Source organism: Saccopteryx bilineata, chromosome X (genome assembly GCF_036850765.1).
Source record: "Saccopteryx bilineata isolate mSacBil1 chromosome X, mSacBil1_pri_phased_curated, whole genome shotgun sequence".
NCBI lineage: Eukaryota > Metazoa > Chordata > Mammalia > Chiroptera > Emballonuridae > Saccopteryx > Saccopteryx bilineata.
The window spans coordinates 29,006,913-29,032,705 of record NC_089502.1 but is presented as its reverse complement, the minus strand read 5'-3'; the positions used below and the strand labels follow the sequence as shown (position 1 = coordinate 29,032,705).

The window sequence follows — 25,793 nt, the reverse complement described above, 5'->3', positions numbered from 1 at the left end:
GCAGGGGAAACTCCCTTATAGCAAGTTTCAACAGTTCTGTTGCTCTCTTCCTTGGAGTGGGTTACTATTTACATTTCTAGGAGGTTTGAAGAGCTACTAACCTCAGTCATTATGATGCAGCTCACAGATAAACCAGAGAAATATTTGTTAGCCTCTCTTGTGTGGGAGAGAACTGACATCTTGGCCATTCCAAGGGTTGGCTCCCTTTACAGAAGAAGAGTGTGCAGAAATGCCCTTACCTCCCCACAAGAATTCTAACAAGAAATTTCATCCCTGAGGAGGCGCTAGAAATCATGTTCCCTAAGCCTACTGCAAAAACATACCCAAAAGGAGATATGACTAACCATGATGGATTGATTAGTCACCATCTGTCTTTATCAGAATACATACTTACACTTGGTTATTAATTTGGGTACAATAGCATGGTTATCTAATACATCATAATGGATCAGTGGTTCATTGTATACTTTCTCAGAAAAACAAAACACTTCCAAATATCTTTCTTAATTGTATAGCTAACATAAAGCCAGTTTTGGTTCCTGGTGTAGTAATTAATTAATTAAACACTGCATTAATTATTTGTATTGAGTTAAAAATGTAAGAAGATGAATAGTATTTCTATAAGTTGTTAACCAAATAGAATATTTCTAGGTTCAGTGCTTTATCATTCTCCTTATTTTGTTTTCATAGATTTCTTTTCCTAAAAATGAAAGGTCACCAATAAAATATTAATAATACCCACTAATAAATAAATAAAAACACAACTTCCAGCTCATGCAAAATGAATCCAGTTCTCCTATGCAAATAAATTAAGCCTAATCACAGAGAAACAATCACACAATGTAAACTTAAACTATATATTTTTTTCTCTTTCTTTCTTTCTTTCTTTCTTTCTTTCTTTCTTTCTTTCTTTCTTTCTTTCTTTCTTTCTTTCTTTCTTTCTTTCTTTCTTTCTTTTTTTTGCATGTGCTCAGCAAGGTCAGGAGGCCAGGATAATCTCTGAAAGGAAGTTGACTATTATAAAGAAAGAAACACAGAAGAAACATGAGAGGAAGATTGAATGAGCACTAGAAAGCCACAGAGAGACGAGTGTCAAGAGTAGAGGATAGGCCCTGGCCGGTTGGCTCAGTGGTAGAGTGTTGGCCTGGCATGTGGAAGTCCCAGGTTTGATTCCCAGCCAGAGCACATAGGAGAAGTGCCCATCTGCTTCTCCACCCCTCCCCCTCTCCTTCCTCTCTGTCTCTCTCTTCCCCTCCCGCAGCCAAGGCTCCATTGGAGCAAAGTTGGCCCAGGCACTGAGGATGGCTCCATGGCCTCCACCTCAGACACTAGAATGGCTCCAGTCACAATGGAGCAACACCCCAGATGGGCAGAGCATCACCCCCTACTGGACTTGCCAGGTGGATCCCTGTTGGGCGCATGCAGGAGTCTGTCTCTCTGCCTCCCCACTTCTCACTTCAGAAAAAAAAAGAGTAGCTATATACAGAAAATGGACAGGGCAACGATATAAGATAAGGGATCGAAGGTAGGTGAAGAGTTGGGCAGGGAAGGGGCAAAAGAGATGGCCCAAAATAATAGTCTGGTTATGTTCTAAATCAATAATTCTGATTTAATAAATTTGGGCACTATCTTTGCATGTGCATATAAAAGTGTATGTGTATTTCTGTTAAAATTCTGGGGTTTAAGTCATGAGACCCCCATTATGATCAGTAGCATTCTGAGCTCCAGTGAAACAAAGGTTATTAGGTAGCAGCACAGGAAATGGTGAAAGCAATTTTGTTTGGGACAAAACGGAATCTGTTCTGAGGCAATGATTGTGGACTTTGGGAAAAATGTCACTTTTGTTTCTCCCCACTTTACTCCAAACCAGAGACACTAATTAAGAGAAAATGACAAGATATAATCCTTTTTGAAAGGTTTATCTTTAATCCTTATAATTCTAGTCAATAAATACTTCATCACACATTTGTTTAAGATCCTTTTTACCAAGCTCCTCTGGTCAGGGAACGAAGACATCCATTTTATTTCAGGATCCCACAACTCTGGAAATTGTGGCTACTAGCTGATCCTATTAAGGGCTGCCAACTCACAGTCCTTGGCTCCTGTCCTCCCTCTCTAGGGAATGGCTTTCATCAGCCAACACCCTCGAGTCTCTCTGCTGATCCCAGGGGATTCTACTCAGAGGGGAGGTACACCACAAGTCACCACCTCATTTGGACCTAGGCCAAGGATTTTATTTAGGTTCATTTGGTTGATGTTCCAGGATTTTCTATACTGTTCCTCATTTTAATAAAGCAAGCTAAGTAGCTCCTCCATGGCGCCCCTATCTTATACTCCTTGTAGTGTTCTCTCACCTCATGAATCAAACATCTGGCTCCCTGATCTTTGCTTTCATCTTTCATTTTCTCCTCTGGTCCTTGCCTAAATTCCAAGACTTGTTTGGCATTTGATGACGATCAGAACTTTCCTTGCTCTCCTAACTTAAAGAAGCTCCCAACTGCCTGACCTGTGGTGGTGCAGTGGACAAAGCATCGACCTGGAACTCTGAGGTCGCCGGTTCAATACACTGCACTTGCCTGGTCTAAGGCACATATGGGAGTTGAAGCTTCCTGTTCCTCCCTCCTTTCTCTCTCTCTCTCTCTCTCTTCTCTAAAATGAATTTAAATTTTTTTTTTAAAAAAAGAAGCTCCCAACTGTTGGAAACAGCTCGCTTTCTATGTTTTGAAATTAAAATAGGTATACAAAAGAGGTAATGTCTGAAAACGCTTGTAGAACCAGGAAGGGCTGTCCAAATGCTAGTTAGGGGAAGCTGGGATGGATCGGAGAGAGCAAAGGCTCTGGCATCTGAGGCGCCTGGGCTTCAGTCCCAGCTCTGCTGTTTAGCTCTGGGAAAGTTACTTGGCCTCTGCTGGCTCATTTCCTCATCTGTGAAACAAGGGCAGTGATATCACAAGCTACTAGTAATGGTCAGGAACAGAGAAAGTAATTGTACAAAAGCAGTTTGAGGAGAGCAAAAGTGCATTACTGCTACCTATGAGGACAACCCATCAATAAACCTCTTTTTCCCTCTACAGGACAAAGGTCACAGTGAAATTATGGGTCCAGAAATACGCTAGACATCAATGGTCCACTGACTCCCGACGGAGTTCCTTGCCAGAACTCCAATGAACCTACCAAGTACCCACCACCCACTCCATTTGTGCTTCAGGGTAGCTCTGCCGCCTAAGGCTGAAAACTCTACGAATGTTTCAGAGAGCTCTTCACACTTGTCCTGATGCACCATGTCTTTAACTCAACGCCCCAAAAGCTTCTCCGCCAGCTAGCCTGTCTCTGATTTGGCTTTCACCTGAACTCTGGGGAAAGTCTCCAAGTACAAAGAGCTATAATCCAGAAACAGCTTTTCTGCTCTCTCACCCAAAGCTCCCTCAAGCCCAAACAGGAAATCCTTCCCCTTCCTCCTTCTCCATCTGAGGACCCCACCTTGTTGATACTTCCCCCAGCTCCTCTGTGCTTGGGCTTTCCTGAGTGGGAGGAGGGGTGTGGGAATGAAAAGTGTGCATATGAGAGCGGGAAAGGAAAAAGAGAAAGAGAGAGACAGACAGGTAGACAGACTGGGCATGAAAAAGGAAGGATTTCTTTTGCCTTAGAGTCACCAGCAGGAACACTCAATACTTCCCGTCAGTCTGGTTCTGCCAAGGACTTGCCGCCCAAAACTGCAGAGTTGTTCTTGAGCCTACCTTTCATTTTCTGTTACCCATCCTTTTGACAGTCCAGAGTCAATTACAAACGTCTTTCAGATTCCTGTTCCTTAGAGACCCCAAAATGAGACAGAAATAGCTATGGGCCTAGAGGCTATCTATCTGCCTCACTTCTGAGGTCAAAGGAAAACCCCTTTTGGGCACAAAATAATTTCCTAAACAAGGAGGGACATTCCTTTAAGGAAGTGGTACGCAACCCTGGATGCAGAGCAGAATCGCCTGGACCTCAGTTTAGACTAATTAAACCAGTATCTCTGGAGGATGGGCCCATGAATTTTGTTTTTTTAAGCACCTAAGTGATATCATTCTCATAGGAAGCCAGCTATTATCTCTATAATTTGATATCAAGGTTTATTAAATAAGCAAGTAAATGCTTAGAAATGCTTTAAAAACAAAAGAAAAAAGGAGCCCACTATTATGAAGCACCTACTGGGTGCTGAGTCCTGATGTGCCTTTGCAGACACACATGCACAGACGGAAAAGAGTTGAAAGGGGAGATAGGGAACATGGGGAGGTTGAGATTGAGATTGAAGTTGAGGTTGAGAACAAGACCTGGCAAGCAGCTTAGCCTACGGCTGGCTCTTCAAATTGGGGGAGGGGGGGAAGAGTCCAGATGTTCTTTCTGGAGAAACTCCAGAAAAAAATTCCTGGGAGGGGAAACTAGCATTATTCTTACCTATAAAAAACATCTTTCCTTAGGCTCTTCTCAAGTTTGTTAGGGGAAAACTACCCGAAACAGTTTCTGCCAAATGTGTGTGTGGGGGTGGGGTGGGGTGGGGGGGTAGAGGAGAGTTGGAAAAGGCAATGTTTACAAAACCAGCATGTACCAGAAGATTGAGAACATCCTCCCTTCCCTACCCATCCCCAGGATGTGCCTCAAGAACACAGGCAACTCATGTTAATAAGAAATATTTGCAGACAGATAGCATTACCTGGCGCCTTCAAGTTGAGGTTTCTGAAGGCAGTTATATTCTTGAAGCAATTGCTTCTGATTCCTCCCTTCAAAACATGAGCCCCTGCCCTGGCCGGTTGGCTCAGCGGTAGAGCGTCGGCCTAGCGTGCGGAGGACCCGGGATCGATTCCTGGCCAGGGCACACAGGAGAAGCTCCCATTTGCTTCTCCACCCCTCCGCCGCACTTTCCTCTCTGTCTCTCTCTTCCCCTCCCGCAGCCAAGGCTCCATTGGAGCAAAGATGGCCTGGGCGCTGGGGATGGCTCTGTGGCCTCTGCCTCAGGCGCTAGAGTGGCTCTGGTCACAACATGGCAATGCCCAGGATGGGCAGAGCATCGCCCCCTGGTGGGCAGAGCGTCGCCCCTGGTGGGCGTGCCGGGTGGATCCCGGTCGGGCGCATGCGGGAGTCTGTCTGATTGTCTCTCCCTGTTTGTAGCTTCAGAAAAATGAAAAAAAAAAAAAAACAAAACAAAAAACAAACAAACAAACAAAAAAAACATGGGCCCCTAACCTGACTGGTAGTGGTGCAGTGGAGAGAGCATCAACCAGGAATGCTGAGGTCCCAGGTTCAAAACCTGGAGGTCACTAGCTTGAGCGTGGGCCCATCCAGCTTGAATGTGGGCTCACCCAACTTGAGTGCAGGCTCACCAGCTTGAGCATAGGGTCACCGGCTTGAGTGTGCAATCATCTACCTGATCCCATGGTTGCTGGATTAAGCCCAGAGGTCACTGGCTTGAAGCCCAAAGTCCCTGGCTTGAGCAAGGGGTCACTGGTTCAACTTGAGTCCCCCAGTCAAGGCACGTATTAGAAGCAATCAATGAACAACTGAAGTGCCGCAACTACAAGTCGATGCTGCTCACCTCTTTCCCTTCTCTTTCTCTCTCTCTCTCTTTCTCTCTCTCTCTCTCTCTCTCTCTCTCTCTCACACACACACACACACACACAGACACACATGCACACAGACACACAAAACATGAGTTCCCATTACTCCTAACCTCCCAGTCTGGCCCTGGCCCCCAACACGGGTCTCTCGGGAATGGGAAGACACTCCCTTCCTTACCATGTCCTTAAAGCCTCCAAGGACAGCGGCAGTGATGATGCCCAGGAACAAACCAACGATGTTGAGGATGGTGGCAGACCAGAGCAGGTGGTAGAGGTGGATGATGTCCTGGCAACTGCTGACATCAATGTATTCATAGTAGCCACCAGTGATTTCCACCCGGCTGGACAGGGAGAAGCACATTTCAGTCAGTCCCCAGGGAGCAGAGTGGCCCCTAGGACAATGGCTACCACACAAGCCATGAACCCATGAATGCACTCAGGGAGCGAGTGAGACACTATACTAAATCTGTGTGTGATTGCTGTTTATAAAAACAAAACAAACCAAAACAAAAAAATAAAACAAACAAACAACAACAACAAAAAACCCTAAAAAACTACTATCTGGCAGAAAAATACTTGTTACCATCACTAACACTAATCGTAGATGACATTTTTTGACACTTGCAATGTTCCAGGCACAGTGCTAAGCATTTTATAATGTGAATTAATTAAACTTATACTAATATGGCAGATACTAGTCACACATGGCTATGTAAATTTAAATTAACATTAAGTAAAAAATTAAAAATTCAGTTTTTCAGTTTCATTGGCCACATTACATGTTCAACAGCCACACTTGTAAGGGCGACACTAGTGGCTGGTTACTGTGCTGGCAGTAATGTGACAGAACACATTCCAGAATATTTCCATAATTGCATAAAGTTCTATTAGATAGCACTATAAATTCCTACAATATTCTAGAAAGTAGGTATTATCACCATTCCTTTTTTATTGATGAAGAAACTGAAGCACAGAAAGGTTAGGAACTTGCTCAAGTCATAAGAGGTAGGGCTGGGATATAAATTCAGGCTTCAAAGACAAAATAAAACACCAACAAACAATAAACAATGTCCCAATAAAAAACTAAAGCTGAGTTGCTGCTTAAAATTTATCATCTCCTTGGAGGGGCCTTCCCTGACCACTCTGTTTAAAGATGCCCACTGCTCCCCTCCAGCCCAGTCATTCTCTAGCATGTTCTTGCTATGAACTGAATTAGGACCTCTCCAAAATTCATATGATGAAGCCCCAACTCTCAATGCCACTGTATTTGGAGAAGGGCATGTGCATGTAGGAGGTAATTAAAGTTAAATGAGGTCATAAGAATGGGGCCTGAATCCATTAGGATTGGGTAGCCTTATGAAAAGTGCCTGACTGGTGATGGTGCATCAGATCGGACGTCGATCTGAGATGCTGACGTCCTAGGTTCGAAACCCTGAGGTCGCCAGCTTGAGTGCAGGTTCATCTGGCTTGAGTGCAGGCTTGCAAGCTTGAGTGTGGGATCACTGGCTTGAGAGCAGCATTGCCAACATGATCCTAAGATCACTGGCTTGATCCCAAGGTCACTGGCTTGAGCCCAAGGTCTCTGGCTTGAGCAAGGGGCCACTGGCTAGACTGAAGCCCTCAGGTCAAGGCATGTATGAGAAGCAATCAAGGAACAACTAAAGTGATGCAAGATACTTCTCAACTCTCTCCCTTCCTCTCTATCTCTTGGGATCTCCACACACAGTCACTGAGGAAAGGCCATATGAATGCAGACATAGTGAGGAGGCTGCTATGTGCAAGCCAGGAAGAAAGCTCTCATTGGAACTCGAGTGTGCTGGTGTCTTGGACATCCAGCCTTCAGAATTGTGAGAAAAGAAACATCTGTTGTTGATACCACCCCATCTATGGTATTTTTTTATGGCAGCCAAAGCTAAGATATTTCCCTTTTCTAATGGTTCTGTAAGACTCATCACTTATTAATATGTCTGCTTCTTACTGTCTGTCTCCCCAACTCGAATGTGCGCTTCACGAGGACAGAGACTTAGTTCATTTCATTTACTGCTGTGCTTGAAACATAGTTGGTGCTACATAAATATCTGGTGAATGAGTTAGATGAAAGTTCCTGTCCTGCTGGATGTTGTAAACTAATTTACAACTTGACCTCTAGAAATAATAATGAATGTAAAACACTTTGATTCTTAAAATGAAAGTCACAGCCAAATGCCCTGGTATCAAGATGGTTAGTACATATGACTCTCCTGTTATAAAAATACCAAAAATGAAAAAGAAAAGAAAATTAAAGGTTAACTTCATGAGTCAGGGAGGGATTAGTCACACAAGAAAAACTTTTGAATTTGACAGATGAATTTATCTTAGGATTCTTTAAAATCAATGTTTCTCTAAGAAATTGAAATCAGTGTGGTTATGACCGCCTGAGTCACAATCATCTGTGTTTGTGTAGATGTGTGCCTGCCTGTGTGTGTCAGTGCATTATCCGTGTGTGCCTATGGGCGTCTGTGTGTATATGTATGTGTCTCTGAGAAAGACCTGGCTAACATGGGATTCGTAGGACCAGTCCCACTCCTCTTGATTCTGTCAGACTTGTAGGGGGTGGGGCTCAGGAATCTGTGTTAATGTGCGCAATGATGTTAGAGAGCCACCGTTTTACACAGTGACTTTCCACAGTGGAATTTTAAAGGTGCTTTAATTCATCAGAATTTTAATTGGACTTCAGTATTTTCCAGAAAATAGCTGAAGAGACCATCTGTAAGCATACACTGAATGTCTCCTGTGAGTTGGCACTGTACTCAGTCCTGGGGACGGGCAAGGAGGACATATCCAGTTTATCTAGGCTCAAAAAGGCAAGCAGGTCAAGGACTCTCCTCTGGAAAGGGCAAGTCTGTGTGTAAAGGAAAGTGTGGGCTTGTAAGGACCCAGAAGAAGCTTAAAAGTCAGCTTTTGATGGCCCCCAAATTATCTTTGCTTACCACCTAAGACATTGAGAGGGTAGTCCGGCAGTATACATAAACATGCAGTATGGCAAAGCAGGTTCTGCCTGTGAATGCCGGCTCTGCCACTTATTTGCAGTCTGACCCTGAGAAACTTTGTTAACCCTGTGGGCCTGGGGGACTTAATTGAAGAATGCATGAAATTAATACTCCAGCACATAATAAAAGCCCCCACCAAAGCGTGCAGCTATTATTTTTCCCTTCTAAGAGCCAGCCTCTGGCAACACGATTCAAACCTTTGAATCTTGTTCTTAAAGGTATTAAAGCTTTAAAGGCATGGTCACAACATGAGGATAGTTCAGTAGTTCGTTTAAAAATATTCAATAACTGCCCAGGCTGGATGGGTCGGTTGGTTAGAGCATCGTCCTGAAGCACAGAGGTCGCCGGTCTGACCCCCAGTCAGGGCACATGTGGCAACAGATTGATGTTCCTGTCTCTGCCTTGCTCTCTCCCTTCCTCTCTCTAAAATTAATAAAATCAATATTTAATAAATAACTTATAATATTCAATAATTATACAGAATATATGTTTGACTTCAGTTTGAGTGGGTTCAGTAGCTACTGAAATATTTTTTACTGAACTATGAAAGCAAAAGAACGTCAATACGTAGCTCTGGTTTGGGATTTAGCAAATTAATATGGTTTGTTTCTGTTTGTGATTCATTTGATTTAGTCTCTAGGCAGAGCTTCCTTGGAAATTCCATCTTTGACATCCTGAGCACTCTCAACCCTCGAGCCTCTCTGACCGCAGGGCTCTCCTGCCAGACCCTACCACTGCCTGATTAAGCGTCCTAAAACATTTTTAAAACTAAGTCATTCATTTAATCAAAACTGTCGCATGGCTCCCCATTAGCTTCATGTCCAAATTCCTCAGTCTGCTATAGTCTGACTTCAAAATGCAGCCCGCACTCCAGCCAAGCTGGAGTCCTCAGAAGCCACAAACTGGCCATGCTGGGCACTTGCTCTGCACCTTGGCTCAGATCCCCCCTCCCCCGCATGGAAGACACTGCCTTCTGTTCTCTACCTATCCTAATCTCTCCCACTGCTCAGAGCTTCAGTACTCACCTCATTAGTGCCTTATTCAAGGACCCCAGTTGCCTATTCACTAGCTTTTCCCCTGGACTCCCCATAGCCTCAGAGAGTCATTTTTTTTCTTAGTTTGATGCTTTGCATATGTCAATAACTCAGTTATTCATTTAATCCAATTTTTATTGAGAACCTACTCAGTACTGAATACTGTGCTGGCTACTGAAGCTACAACCAAGGTCAAGGTGGACATGATGACTTTGTCTAAATTGTAACCTCTTGAGGACAAGGGCCATCTTTTACCTACATTTATGTCACCCTCACTGCTTTGCACAGTGGTAGAAATGTTATAGATTATCAATAGGTACTTGGTGAATGAATAACTGAGTTCAAAGACTCACCATTGCATCAATCATCAAAGTGATTACCCAATATGAGCTCGCATCCCCTTACTCTCAATTTGCTGGGTATGCCTGGAGAAATAGATAACCTCTCTGTGTTTCAGACCCCATTTAACTAGGTAGGAGGCAACAGATCTTGGATAAGGCAGAAGGGCATGCTTCTGCTCTTTGATAAGGGCCTGGAACCATTAGCCAACTCCTTCATTTTTAAACATTTTTGTTGCTTGTTTACTTTTTAAGAAGTTTTTTTGATTTATTTTAGAAAGCACAGGAGAGAGAAAAGGGGAGGGAGGAGCAGGAAGCATCAACTTGTAGTTGCTTCTCGTGTGTGCCTTGACCAGGGATTCTGAACGGGTGACCTCAGCATTCCAGGTCAGTGCTTCATCTAGTATGCCACCACGGGGCAGGCCTACTTGCCAGCTCTTCATGGACAGGCAATGACATGGGCAGCCTCTGTGCACCTCTGTTACACTGCGTAAATTCTGCCTATCTCCTGCCCCTGCCCCACAATCTCCCAGGTAAATTGAGTTCCTCAATGGCATAAGTATGTTTTATTGACAGGTACTTTTCTAGAACAGTCCTATCTGGCACACAGTCAGAGCTCAATAAAAGTTTGTCAAATAAAGAAGTGAATGAAAATAAGCTATTGTCTTTTAACTTTATTACCAGCTGAAGCGGTTAACAAACCAACCCTATTTCCTTAGGTTCTATACTGAAGAACCAATGCTATTGACTTGACCTCTCCAAAGCTGGGTAAGTACTCTGAACGGCTGCTGCTGAGGAGCTCTGTCTTAGAAAAAGCCACCTTCCTGCACAAGGCTAACTGAAACAATCTATGTTTTATATTAAAACCTCACTGCCCCTGAGGTCAAAGATCTGTGGGTTTGAGGGACAGTAGAAATTGTGTTTCCATAGCACTGTATAAATGACTGCCTGATGTGTTCATTTCCACTTTTTTTTTCTTGGCCTCCTTTCCAGGAAATGAACTGGAGGAGCTGGCAATTGATTAAAAATAGGCTTCATGTGAGGAAAACAAATATACATTCGGCAAAATTAAAGTCTCTGAGGCTCAGAATGCTTGTGGCTAGCTATATTTAGGCCTGGAGTTTAGGTCTCTTCGGCACTGGCTGGAAAAAGCCTTGGGTCAAGGTAAAAACTTTTTTCTCTATTGCAGGATCATTGCCACTTAAGTCTCATGGCTTTGGTTTATGACCTAGTGAGATGGCTTTCTAATGAAGAGCATACTAACTGCTTTTCTAGTGGCCTGTCCTGGGATTCTTAGCACAACAGACTTTGGAAGGCCTTGACTGCTGCCAGGGGCTGGTCACCAGGCATCAGGTAGGTGAAAACTATTTCCATGTTTGAAAATCTTTAAGAGCAGTGTCCCCATGACCCTTCTTAGTTGCCTAGTCCCATATTTTTCTTTTCCTGATGAAAGGATGTTCCTGTCTTTGTTCCTTTTTAACAAATATCACTCCTCTTCCATCAGGTCTTTACTCATGCCTGGCCCTGTGCTGGGGCCTAAAGATACTGGTGAAATGAAGCCATGTTCACTGCCTTTAGGGAGTACAGAGTTCAGCACAGATCTTCATAAAATTCCTCTAGAGCCTTGGAGATAATGCTGGTATAACTTGCTTTAAGAAAATTAGAAAATCAGTTATTATGAAGTTCAGATTGACAGAAAGATTAACTGGGCTTGGTTCTCCACTTTTAAAAAAGTTCTCCTAAGTTCTCAGCTAAATGTAATTTAAAGTAGGATTTAGTTTACTCAAACCTTTGTCAGAAATACACCTAATTACAGATAGAAAGGTGTGCCTGCAGGGAATCACTTCTCAGCCTCCTTGGTGGGCCTCCTGTCTCCTCAGATCTCAGGCTCCATTCTGGCCAGCTCCCAGCTCTCACTCCAGGAGCACACGAAGCCAGGAAGCAAAGGGGAGCACGAAGGAGGAGGGAAGAGGCTGTCAAGAAGAAGGAGGAGGGAAAAAGAGAGGGAAGGGCAGAGCAGGGGAGAAAAGGATACGTAGAAGCAAGAGGAAAGATAGTAAAAGGACCTCAATTCCTCTGGGACCCATTTTACATTCCTTTGATCATTTTTGGAAGGATGGGCTCAGGAAGTACAATTATAGCCAGCCTTCAATCACTGCTGCTAGGAGGGAAGTCCTTTACAAGTGTTAGTGTTATTATAACATGAATAATTTAACGTCCCAGATAATCCCCAAACCTCATTTGACTCTAAGTTTCTTTTCCTTTGCCAAACCTTTTAACGAAACGAGACTGGTGCTGGTGAAGAAGGTAAAGGGTTGATGTGAGTTCCTCTGTTCTCCTCCTTGCCTCCAGTCTATCAGTCTGTCCAGTCTTAATCCTCAACACAGAGAACTGCCTCACCATACTGAGAGTAGGGAATGTGAGTGAGGAGGGGGATTGCATCCATCTCCCTCTCTGGAGGTAGCTCCATTCAAGCCCCTTCTGCCAGCTCCTCCCATCCTTCCTCCCATTCTTGGTCTCAGCACTCCTACGCTGAGAGGCTAGAGAAAATATATGTGTGGGCAGACATTGGCTGACACACCCCACAGGCAGGGCTATTCACTTATGCTCTTATTTCTTTCCAGTATGCATTCCTGTCAATTTCACTTTCTAATTGCTCTTGAAAGTATTATTTGCTTTCTATTGTCTCCAATTCCATTCTCTTTGGCCTAAACTCTTGCAGTGACCCCCCTTACTGCCTCCTCTCTAAGCATTCAAATCCATCTTCCATGCTAAATACCTTTCAAAGATTTCCAATTGTTTATAACGTCAAGTCCAAAGGCATTCTTCTGGCCCAGGAACCCTCCATAATTTGACCTGTGACTACAATTCTGTCCTTACCTCCTACCCCCTTGTATAACTATGCTACCCCCGCAACTCCTGGGAATACTCTCCTCACATCCACCCCCTTTTGGTTTGTTTCCTAATTCCCTACTTATCGTTTAAGTCTCAGCTCCCACATTAACTCCTCCTTAACATGTTTGCCCAGCAACTCTGACTTTTAGTCATTTGGGTTGCCAGTGTCCCCAGTATATCCACTGATTCCTCACCACACTTATCACACTATATTGCAATCAACTGTCCACATGTCTGTCTTCCCTACTAGGCTGTGAGCTCCTCAGCAGTACTCTCTGTATTCCTAGCTCCTAAGTATGTTTGGCAAAAAAAAAAAAAAAAAGAATAAATAATATTTTCACAGTTGGAAAGCAGAGAGCCAGAAGGGTTGTAGTAGAACTAGCACCAAGTCTACTCCTGCCCCAGGGCCTTTGCGCTTTCGGTGCCCTTTGTTTGAAATACTCTTTCCCCCCAGATATCTACTTTTGTTGCCTTCTCACATTACTTAGATCTCTGTACAAATGTTACTCTTCAAAGAGACTTTCCCTGGATACTCCATCTAACACAGCACACACATTCCCCTCCTGTCACTATCTAGCTGCTTCTCCTACATCGTTATTTTTTTCAGAGCTCGGATCAACAGTTGACATCTTATATCTATATTCATAAGTTTATTGACTGTCTTCCCAAATAAAATATAAGCTCCAAACGGGCAACATTTTTTGTTTTGTTTGCTGCTGACTCTCCAGTATCTAGAACAGGATCAGGCACTGAGAAAATGTTCAATAATGACTTGTCAGTCTTGTTGAATTAGGACTTAGAACTGTGTTGGAACCTTATCTCTACCATTTTCAAGTTCTGTGTGACCTTGGGCTAGCTATTCATTTCCTCTGAACCTCATCTCATCATCTGCAAAATGGAGTAATAATTCTACAGACGTCATAGACAATAATTAAATCAGATCAAATATTTATAAACACTTCACATGGTGCCTGGCACAAGGCTAAATGATATAATCTATGTTTTGTATTAAAACCTCATTGCTCCTGAGGTCAAAGATCTGTGGGTTTGAGAGACAGTAGAAATTGTGTTTCCATAGCACAGAGAAGGCATATGAGCTGAAATCTGTTGGCCGACCAGTGTGTTCTACTTCTCTGATCCTTATGGCATACCCTTTTCTCACCCTAACCCTTCTACTACCCATTGTGATCAAACCATTATTCCTGTGCCTGGGAGCTGTGCTGTTACCTGCCGCAGTTGTAGAGGTCACAGCAGAAGCAGGTGTTGCCCCGGATGCGAGGTGGGCACAATCCACGGCTGAGGTGAGGACAGTTCACCTGAGGACACACAACAGTGAGGAGATTAGCTGACATTGCATGGTAAGCTGGACCCTCTGGGATTGGAAATGTGAGTTAGCGACTAATGGAGACGGTAAAGATGGCTGTGAAATGAACACACCAACACATGGGAGTCTTGGAGCCGGGCAGGGGGCTGGCTGAATCGTACCTGAGGCAGGTCACTGTATAGTTGGGATTTCATCCAGCCTCCACCACAGCCCTAAGTGCCCCATCCCTAAAGGGTGGAGATGGAGAGGAAGAAGGATAGATGGAAAGATGGACAGAAGAACAAATGGACGGTAGGAAATGAGGATACGAGGGGAAGGCATATCAAGAGAGAGGAGGAAAGGGGACCAGATGGGAAGAAGACAGAGGGGCTGTCACATGCACTCTGAAGTACAGTGGTACCTCTGTAGCTGCCTGGGTAAGGTTCCTCATAACCCTCGCGGAAGGAGAATTTTTGGTTGAGGAACTTATGACCTTACATAGGAAAAATAGGGTTAGGGGGACCAGGGTTACCAGTGAGCTTATGGAAGTCATTATTAATATTTTTATAGTCACCAAGTTATTACAAGAAAGTAATCATGACAAAATCAAGAGAAGAACAATGGCACTTTACACATCCTGAGTTAACAAAAAGTTTTAAAGATTAATTTCCATTTACCATCTTGTTGGTGGGAAATTTTCCAGGTTCCCTCCCCCGTATGGATGCAATGAAGTGCTTGTAAATTTGTTTTGTTGTGTTATAGAGAATATTCGTAGTAAATGAGCATTCTTTCTTATATTGGGTCTTTTATCCAAATGTTCACTGCCCTTCTGATAAGTATACACATTTCTACTCCTCTTTTCTAACCCAAGGTTAGGAAAAAATGGTAAATTTGTGATTGGGGAAAGAAAAAGGAGGCAAGTGGATGGCAGGGCCATAAACAAAGCTATTTGCCCTGATGCCTTGGGAGCAGGGCCATCACTTTGCCTAACTGCAAAGATACAAATCGTGATTCGGGAAGCTGCCACTAGTTGGCGCGTTGGCGCACTGGTCCAGTATCGGTAGTTTGATATACAAGTTGACTGACTTCCGAGCTCGGTTACAGAATGAATTAAATTCATATATCAAGGTACCACTGTATATTTTATATAGAATGGCTTCCCCTGAAGTTGTACAATGCAGTGGCCATTTTAAATCTACTTGCTTCTCTTTTCTCTGAATCACATGTTTAAAATTATCTAACTATTCTCAGGTGGGGGGGAACTGCCTTTCAATTTGAGGTTTAACACAGAACCAAATTATCAAGGTTACTAGAAGCACATAGTAGCATTTCCTATGAAAGTGATCTCCAGCTTGGAGGGAGGTAGCTATTGTGTACTGAAATGAAAGCTCTCCAAAAGTGACCTAGAGACATGCTTCATCTCACTGCCCACCACCTCTAGTTCTGTATGAAGGGACTTGGAACATGAGGAGACATGTGTGGGGCAGGAGAGAGATACTCTCATGCACCCACTCAAGCATTATCAGACTGGCCTCTGAGGGGTGTTATGAGAAGGGCCAGGCAATTAGTCTAGCCCTACTCAGTGCCTCCAAGAGAAAAAGGCCTCTCAATCACCCTCATTTGGCTTCCTGACCTCTTGTGTGTGGGGAGGAATCAAGCTCTGCCCATTAGTTTAGGCCTAGTGCCTTGGTGGGGCTCCTGCTTTTCTTCCATTTTAGGCACTTTAACCATAGGCAACTGAACCATTATCCATAGCGATGGAGAGGACCCTGCCCTTTGGCCTCTATACTCTCATCTGTTCCTGTTGGAATCAAAGCCACACACTGAGAGGCTGTGTTCAGGATCAGAGGGGCAGCCTGTGGCCACAAAACAAAGTAAATCTGCTTAGGCCTCCTGAGGCTCCAACCTATGACCATGGGCTCATTAGCCCTTTGCTCTGATCCAGCAAGCAAACTGACTACATATATCTAGCAGCCAGACTTGGGCCTCTGGAAAGGAGTAAAAGAAAAGGTTTTAGGCAGAACAGGAGACTTTCCCAAAAGGTAAGACATACAGCCTCATTCTGGCTCACCTCCTCAGCTTCCTTCTGGGATGTCTTGGGGACATAGTGGCACCGGTTAGCGTAGAGTGGTTTCAGATCCTGGAAAGGGAAACACCAAACCAAAGGGGTTTTGGCTTTGGAAAATGAAGCAGCAAATGCTGATTGGTAATAAAGGATGTGAACACACACATGCACACACACACACACACCAGAGAAGACAGCTGCTCGTCTAAGAAGCCTGAGAATGTGAGGACTAGATAAAAATGTCCTAATAATTACTTTCTACTGGACCAACTGATTGATAAATGGGTTTATGGAAATTTCCTCCCTGGTTTTCTTTTATATCTAGTCTTTGTCTTCTCGCAAAGAGTCCCCAGGGAACAAGTTTTAAAACTACAGGTTATTGTAACATCACAATCCCAAAGGGGTTGGGAGCAGCTGTCATAATGAGGTCTCATTCTCACCTGAGAACAGGACCAAGACTAGCTGACAAGTACTCACTGCTGTCATGGCCACAGTTTTTCCAAAATGAAGAGCTCAGGGAGCAAACCACAGGGAGATTGGCAGCTACTGAGATTTTAACTCAAATGAAATATGAAACATTTTCACTCAATTATACAAATTAGATAAAGAAAGTGAACTCCAAAAATACTGCTAAAGCCCAGAAAACTAATACAGGTGTCTAGGAGAGCTGACTTACCCCACTGGTTTGGCCAGCTTCCTGGTAAGGGAGCCCTCAGGCACAGGGTGCAGGGGCTGGGGTTGGCACAGAATAGACAGCGCAGTCCAATGCTGCCTGGAATCTTGCAGGCAGGGAATGTTGTTCAGTTTCAGGGTGACATTACACATCCCCTGAGTGGTAGGGGCCTTACGCCAAAACAGATTGGGAAAGGACAATCAGTTTATACAAGCTGACCTTAGGGTTTTGACCAAAGCACCCGGGCAGAGGGAGTTAACCAATTGTTCCCTGATCTGCCCTCACTTCTCTCACGATTTCCAATGATCCTGGTGGTTGCTTTTTCTCACAGATGTGATTCAGTGTCTCTTGTTCCTGACGCCCAAGTGCTTTCTGCCTCCTAGCTTGCAGTCCCATCGAGGACTTAGGGTTTTCCATCAGCTCTTTCTATACGAACCTCCTGGCTGCTCAATGTCCTTAAAGTACATTGTCCTGTTTGCCTTAGCCTGGAGTCAGGCTGGAAAGGAAAGAGGGTTCTCATGTTCACACCCAGCAGGGTTTATTTCCCATGTTTGGGTAATGGCAGAAGTCACGTCATTATTATCCTGCAGAAGGGAAGGCTTGATGTGCTGGTCACAGCTCTCCTGACCACCTGGTTCTGCAAAAAGCATTTAGCTACCTACTTCCCTAAATGAAAATAGATATGTGTGATGGTTGCCCATTCTGTTATTCTGCATTGAGACCCCAGAGGGGGAATAAGAGCATGCAACTGAGAGGTAAGAAAAGGTCACTCAGCCAGAGCTCAGCAACCTTCCTAACTTGAAGGACCACAGACTCTGGAATGAAGAGATGGAAACAGAATTGCTTTATGATGAGTGTCTACTCTGCACCAAGCCCTTTTAGGCATGTTCACACCCATGACTTTGGTATTGTCCTCATACTTACCCTGAGAGGTAGGATACTCTTACATACATTTGGAGGAGGAGAGACGGTGGCACAAAAAGGTAAAGTGACTTTCCCATCTAGTTAATGGCTATATTAGGGGAGGGTAAAAGAAGGAAGTAGGAGATAAGAGAGAAGGAACAAGAAATATTTAGAGGGGTATGTAGGAAAGTAGGTCTTGAGAAGTTCTTATGCTCCCAAGCCAAAAGACAGGACAAGATGATATTAGAGGGCTTTGAAAAAAGGAAAAGCTGGTTCTCACCCACCAAAGCAGTGCTAGGGTCAAAATGTGTCTTTAATTTAAACTGGTCAACAAATATTACCATAGATTAATAAAGCCTCCTTCCTCAATAGTCTCCGGATGTCTTGGGACAGGTACAGTGGAAGCACAAAGGTTTTCTTAAAGATGTATCCAGCCTTACCCCAAACCCCTGAGTCAAGTGAGCTACTTCAGGACACTAACTGCAGGAGGTACACACGGCCTGGAGTCAGAGGAAGGTGGGTGTCATTAGAGGGAACTTCTAGTAAATGTAACTTAGATTTTCTCCCATTGCCTTTGCCTGAGGCCAGTAATCAAAAACGTTAAAGAGTTTCAGTGGAAAACAAATCAAACATACAATCAGGTACCACTTCATACCCACTGACCTACCCAGATGGCTAAAATTAAAAAGTCAGATAATAACAAAAGTTGACAAGGATTTGGAGAAACTGGAACACTCATACACTTCCAGTGGAAATGTAAAAAAATGGCACAGCCACTTTGGAAACCTGTCTGGTAGTTCCTCAAAAGGTTAAATGTTGTTATCACATGACTCAACAATTCCATTCCTAGCTGTATAGCCAAGGAAAATGAAAACATATGTTCATAGAGAAAATAGTACATGAATATTTATAGCAGCATTAGTCATAATAGCCAAATGGTAGAAACAACCTAAATGTCCATCAGCTGGACAAAACAAAACGCAATACATCCACATATCCACACAATGGAATATTATTAGCCCATACAAAGAAATGAAGCACTGATACATGTTATAACATGGGTGAACCTTGAAAATATTATACTAAGTGAAAATTCAGGTCACAAAATACCACATATTATGTGATTATATTACTATGAGATACTAATTAAGATAGGGAAATTTATAGAGAAAGGAGATTAGTGGTTGCATAGGACTGGGGAGAATAAGGGATCGAGAGGTGATAACTAAAGAGTATGTATGGGGTTTCTTTTGAGGCTGATAAAAATCTTCTAAAATTTATGTGGTGATAGTTTGCACAGAACTGTGAAAATATAAAAGCCACTGAATTCTACATTTTAAATGAGTGAATTATATGGGGTGCAAACCACATCTCAATAAAGACATTTTAAAAAGTAAAAGTGAGAGGGGGAAGGAAATGGAGGAAGCCATTTTAGCTCATGATGCCATCAAAATCTACTTCAGGCTTCTTGGCCACAAGGCCTATGTTGCCATGGAGACTGCCTCAGAGTGAATACTGCTTGTCAAATGGGGATAATAATGACTGTGCTGCATACCTCACAAGATTGCTGTGGGTCTCAAATGAGATAATAGATGTGAAGGCACAATGAAAGCTAAATGCAGTATAGAAAAACATGTCATTATTGTTATCAAGATGGCTCATGCTGAGTACAAAATAGTATGCATACTATGACTGCAACCATACTTCAAAAATAGAGATGTGTTCTGAGGGTAATATGCCAAAATGAGAACAACTGATATATTAGGGTGGTAGGATTGTGGATGTTATAAGCTCCTGACGTATCATTTGCCTCTTTAAAAATTTTTATTTATTGATTGATTTTAGAGAAAGAAGGAGGAGAGGAAGAGAAAAACTGCTTTATTGCTCCACCTGTCTATGCAGCCCTTGGTTGACTTCTGGTCGTGCCCTCACCGGGGACTGAACCCACAACTCCAGAGCATCAAGACAGCACTCCAGCCAACTGAGCTACTTGGCAAGGGCTCATTTGTCTTCTTTAAGAAGAAAAAGATGAAGAACAAGATGACTTGTTCTCAGCTAAAATCAGAAGGGATGGGTCTGATAAAATGGTCTACATTTATACTCCTGGCCCTGAAAGAAAGTTGGGCAGAGGGTCTCTCTCTACCACCTTTTTCTTTTACCCCTCCCCAGAAATTATCTCCTGAGATGTAATTTCTGAGGCTGCTTGGGTGGCAGCACTCACCACATGAGTTCCTCTAATCTTGGCAAAGGAGGGACTTATATCTGGGGGGGGGGAGTGCAAGAACAAGTTTAAATTGAAATAATAATGTTGCAAATCATGGTTTTCCAGATCCAACTGTACTTATGGCACTCCCTCAGGATGACCTGTAGTATTAGGCAATGACTGAAATGGAATTAAATATCATTGATCCACAGAAGAGTCTGATAATATAATTTTGCTCCAATTCGATTATTTTACAAAAACAAAAAAAGATAATATAATTTTGCTCCAATTCGATTATTTTACAAAAACAAAAAAATTTCCAACTAGTTCATGAGATGTTTTCATTTTTGATGTTGGTTCAGGTGTAATCAAATGAGTATCTGAGTTTGTTGTGGGGGGTTCAGGACTTTTCTGTGGCTAGATTTTTGTTTGTGGGACAGATCAGAACTACAATTATGACTTCCCAGGAATTTAGGCACTTTTGCCTTTGTGGGTCCTTTCCTCCATTAAAAAATATTGAAAATTATATTTTATTTATTTTAATTATATCTTATGACTACATTAACATATATATTTATAGTATATGTAAAAACATTCTTTTGCATCATTTTCTTCTGATTTGAAAAGAAATGATAATATTTTTATGAGACCCTGGAAGCACTGTGCCTATTGTGCTTAATGGAGAAGTTGGCCCTAGGTCAGATGTCTGTAATACTATGAAATAGAAAGTGCTGGAAAAGGGGTGAAGGCTCTTGTAGAGAGCCATGTGGAAATGCCCTGAATCCTAGGCTTCCCCAGAGAATGAGCACAGGAATAAGTTGTCCTTTCTTGAAGCACAGATTCTCCATAGTAGGAAGCATTTGACACCTTAACATCAGGACTGGGCTCTGAGTGAAGGCTTCCATTTCTAAGGATTTCCCTAGACCTCAATCACATCTCTATTTTCCAACCACTGCTGTAAGGATAGCAAAGTTCAAGCATCTGATTAAAGGTGACTATGTCCTCATGGTCTGCTCTTGTTGCTGTGGAAGGAAAAAGAAGCCATCTATTGAAAACTTCAAGTCTCTTAGGAAGTAATGTGATTTGCCGCTCCTCTCTCCCTACCTCCTCACTACCAAAATAAGTTTCAGGCCATTCCCTTGGTCCCAGTGCCCTTGTCTTTGCCTTTCCAAATCTCACCCACATGTCAAAAGCATAGCCCCAACCCCACCACCATTGGGAAGCCTTCCCTGACCTCTGAAGTCCAAGATAAACCACCCTGGCACTTAGAGGCTGTACCCTCAGCTAGAACCAGTTCTCTAGATGCTTATGTGTACGTGGGTGTCCTCATCTTGACTGTCACCTCCTTGAGGCAGAGATCCTGTCTTCTCCTTCTGTTCCCCTCACGACACTCAGCATACATCCAACACAGACTCACTGAAGCCTTTTTGTAGGGTACACTTACTTTAACCCCGGACTAAAAATACTCACAATGTGTCTGGCAGCAAAGACCCCGTCGACTATGGCACAACAGAAAGCTGCAATCACACCAAAGCTGATGAAGACGATAGAAGCCACCAGCTGCAGAGGGAACAAAACAAAAATGTGTTAGCTTTCCAGTCTTGCTGCTTCTGGAGACTAGGTGATCCCCAGGAGATTGCCAGCCAAAGCAAACCTCTAGCTTGCCACCCCATGAGGATGCTCTTTGCAGTCATGTAGGATGAGTGGGAGCCGAGGAAGGGAGAGGCAGAGAAGAGGCCATTGAAGTACTGTTTACATTTTCAGGGCAAACTAAGAATTTTACTCTGTGAGTCTATAAGCACCAAATGAAGAGGAGGCTTGCTGGCATCCAGCATGCTATCCATGGAGGGATTTGACTATGTGACTCTTCTATTCTCAGACTCAGAAAAATGTTAGACCTTTCACATCATGTAGTCTAACCCTCTATTTTACTTATTGTGAAATTGGATGCTCAGAGAGGGGAAGTGGTGTGTGTGCCCAGGATCACCTTCTGATCCATGGAAGAGTCTCATGCCCACCAACTTCTCGTCCAGTGTTTTTCCCAACCTCTCATAGCGGCACTGATGAACACAGGGATAATTCAGAGGCCCTGCATAACCCTACATGGACTTCTGTATCGTTGGAGAAAGAGAACATTCTACTTAAGACTTAAATGTCAAAGATTTTTTACAAGGGTTGAACTCTGAAACTGATTGACTCTGTGTGGTGCTTATGAAAAATTTCAAGTAAGAAAAATTTTTTCTTGAACCAGAATGCCCTATTCTCTGACCATGTTAGAGAACAGAAATGTTCCTAATAATTAGTCTTCCATTACAAGAATGATGCTACTCAACATGGGGGTAGGTGTTTCAAGGTGTTGCCAGGGGCACGGATAGGTGCTGCCAGAGCCCACCATCTGCCCATGTTGACCCTCAAACTAGACACACTCAGTGCTTTTCTTCCTTGAGGTGTTTGAGGGAAAAGATGGGGAACTAGCACGGCATAAGCAGCTCTCCAGGGAGAAAGGGGAATCAAAGTCAATACCACCCTGTTTCTCCCACCTCAACAGTTAGAAGGAAGTACTTATTTCCCTTAGGAGTTGTTCAGAAACCTCTCTCCATAAATCTCACTTCACAGCACTATAAAAGATTGGTAAATAATGGATGAACAATGTCATGAAATTGGCATTATTAGCTATGCTATGATCAGCTGTACAACTAAAACTCCCTTATTATTTTGAATAATTTAAGTCCAAAGTGCAAACACAACTGACAGGGTGGAGTCCAGGTGAAATGGAAGAAGAGAACTATTAGAACTCCCCTGAGGGTGATTTCCCACATTGCTGGAGGAGAACATATGGTTAGAGTTCTCTGTCCCTGGGGATATTACATTATCTGATTAATCTTGCTGTTAAAGAGACCCCATTATCAAAGTCAAGATGCCACAGAGATTTATACTGGGAAAGTCTAATCAGTCCACCATCTGACCACTCATTGGTCATCTTGATTTACAAGCCCTATAAAACTGCAATATGCTTGCAATTTGGTCTGTACCTTCTTCTGCCCTCTAGGAAGCTTTCTCAGGCTGAACCAGGAAAATACAGCAGCTTGCCCTTGTAAGCCCCTATTAAGACATAGAACTTTCTAAGTTTTACCTCTTGTTATTTTTGCTCATCCCCCCTTTAAAACTTACAACATGCTTAGCTTTCAACAATGGGTAATGGAAATATATAATTTTAGGGCTACATAATTTTATTTTGTCTTCTATGTGCCCCAAATATATTTGTTTTCTTAATCAAAGTACCCTAGATTATAGTCTCCTAAAAAGTGGAGACACCCTGTGAAAACTTACATGAAACACCCTGTGAAAAGATTATGCATCAGAGAGGAAAATATGAGAGTCACCAATAATCCAGGGCTGAGGCAACGAAAATCACAGAAGCAAAAGCCTTGTAGGCAAAAACAATAGTCTAATGAAATAGGCTTGGGCATTCCTTCGGGAGTGAAGAGGAAAGTTAAGGGCAAGATCTAAAATAATCTATCCCTGTGACTTAAGGGGACTAGCTAGTCCACTAAGGGAGCATCAGACAAGATGAGAACAAGTCCCACACAACAGGGTCACTGAAAAATAAGTTCCCTGGGGGCTTAAGCTAAAAGGCAAAGTAGTAGTTTCTTCTGTGGCCCAGTTTGGGCAACCATAAGAAATATGTAACTTTCAGATGAAGAACTTAATTCTATAGCAATGAAAACTTACCATCTGCCGTTTGTTCTCAACAAGATTGGATCCGATGATTCCAAGGAATGATCCGAAGCCGAGCTGCAAAGCAACATGGCACACATAGCATGTAGGGAGATGGTCAGCCTGACCACACAGTCATTCAGTTCCCGGATATGATTCAGAATAACGAAAAGTAACTGGGGTACAGATGCTAAAGCCACATGCAGTGTTTACTTACACAAATAAAGTATGTGCAATAAAAGTATTTCTCCCAGGCCCTGGCCGGTTGGCTCAGCGGTAGAGCGTCGGCCTAGCGTGCGGAGGACCCGGGTTCGATTCCCGGCCAGGGCACATAGGAGAAGCGCCCATTTGCTTCTCCACCCCTCCGCCGCGCCTTCCTCTCTGTCTCTCTCTTCCCCTCCCGCAGCCAGGGCTCCATTGGAGCAAAGATGGCCCGGGCGCTGGGGATGGCTCTGTGGCCTCTGCCCCAGGCCCTAGAGTGGCTCTGGTCGCAACATGGCGACACCCAGGAGGGTCGCAACATGGCGACGCCCAGGATGGGCAGAGCATCGCCCCCTGGTGGACAGAGCGTCGCCCCTGGTGGGCGTGCCGGGTGGATCCCGGTCGGGCGCATGCGGGAGTCTGTCTGACTGTCTCTCCCTGTTTCTAGCTTCAGAAAAATGCAAAAAAAAAAAAAAAAAGTATTTCTCCCACTATTTGCCAAATTTTCCTTGTAGATATGAATCATACCTAAAAAGAAATGCATGTGCCCAAAATCTAAATGTCAAAGTCAACCAGAGCTTTTCAGAGCCTGCTTATTTCTCATTCAATATCCATTACCTAGCATGTGACTGATGAATCAGTAAGACACATATAATGGTAAAAAGCACACATTATATTCTGCTCTTTATCCTTTTATTAAAAAAGTGACCTTCCAGTCTAATGCATGGATTATAATAAATAAATAAACAAAAAAATAAATTAAATAAAAGATTTGAAATAGCAATTTTTGATGCATTTGGAATACTAATAAAACCCAGGAAGTATTTTAGAAATCAGCAAGCACCTTAACCTAAACTTAAAAAAAAACAACTATTTTTTTGAAAGCCTGTATTTGTGGTTGACCCACTGCAATTTATGTTAGCACTTATTCGCCTCTTCTTCCATCTCTGCTTCATTTATGGACAGAAAGCATTCATTAAAGGGTGAACAGAAATGGCAGCGTAAAACTCTGAAAAGCAATTTCCCTGTCTAAGTGACTGGGATGATGGCTCATTGCAGCAGATCCCACTTTCCTCTCGGTTCTGCCATTAGTGGACCAAGTCTGCCAGTTTCAGCTCAAAACAATCACTAACTGATGGCTGTTGATGGGAATGAAAATGAAAGAAGTAAAAAGTGGTGAGAATGGACCAATAAATCCTAACACAAGTTCAGCAATGTAATTACATTATCTCTTTAGCCTCACTAATGGTCTGGGTTTCCATCTGCAGCCTTACCTTGGCTCACAGGGGCATCTATTTCAGTCCGAGGCCCCAAACTTTGTAACTAGGCTTGGAAATAAAATGGACCTATGATCTGGGCAGGAGTTTGGTGGGGAATTGTAGGGGGACTACATGGTTGAACAGAAACCCAAGAATAAGAGAGAACAAAAGAGAATGAAGGGAAGGAACAGATGCAAATTTACACAGACTCATTCTGCTGGGCTATTTAGACAACAGATCCTTTTGGGAAGTAGAAGCTGAAGTGCATAAAGGTATAGAGATCCCACGCCACCCAAGACTCTACCAAGAACAACCTTACTCAACAAGTTAAACTATACCTGTCTCCTCCTACCTGGTCTTACTTTAAAGGTAATTAAAATGTGGTATCACAAAGTATACTGATTAAAACCTGGTTATAACAAAAAGATAAAAACAAAACAAACAAATAAAGAAAACCCTGGTTATCAGACTAGCTTGGCTTCTAACCCCAGGTTATGTTTCACTTATTCATGTACGATGTTGAACAAGCTGATTGACCTCTCTAAATCTCATTTTCCCTATCTGGAAAACAGAGACTATGTA

At 43.1% G+C, this 25,793-nt stretch overlaps 1 protein-coding gene across 3 annotated transcripts in view; it reads right to left on the bottom strand.

Moving 5' to 3' along the window:
• TMEM255A (transmembrane protein 255A) overlaps positions 1-25,793 on the bottom strand; it is a 51,786-nt gene that overhangs the window by 11,345 nt on the left and 14,648 nt on the right. Inside the window, exons 3-8 of one of the 3 annotated variants that reach the window (XM_066249851.1) lie at positions 23,767-23,829; positions 21,505-21,594; positions 16,262-16,330; positions 14,612-14,683; positions 14,115-14,203; positions 5,770-5,932 (exon numbers count right to left, since the gene is read on the bottom strand). In XM_066249851.1, the coding sequence (XP_066105948.1) occupies positions 5,770-5,932; positions 14,115-14,203; positions 14,612-14,683; positions 16,262-16,330; positions 21,505-21,594; positions 23,767-23,829 (546 nt within the window). The remainder of the gene's footprint in view (positions 1-5,769; positions 5,933-14,114; positions 14,204-14,611; positions 14,684-16,261; positions 16,331-21,504; positions 21,595-23,766; positions 23,830-25,793) is intronic. The other 2 variants (XM_066249852.1, XM_066249853.1) reach the window with 2 other exon arrangements.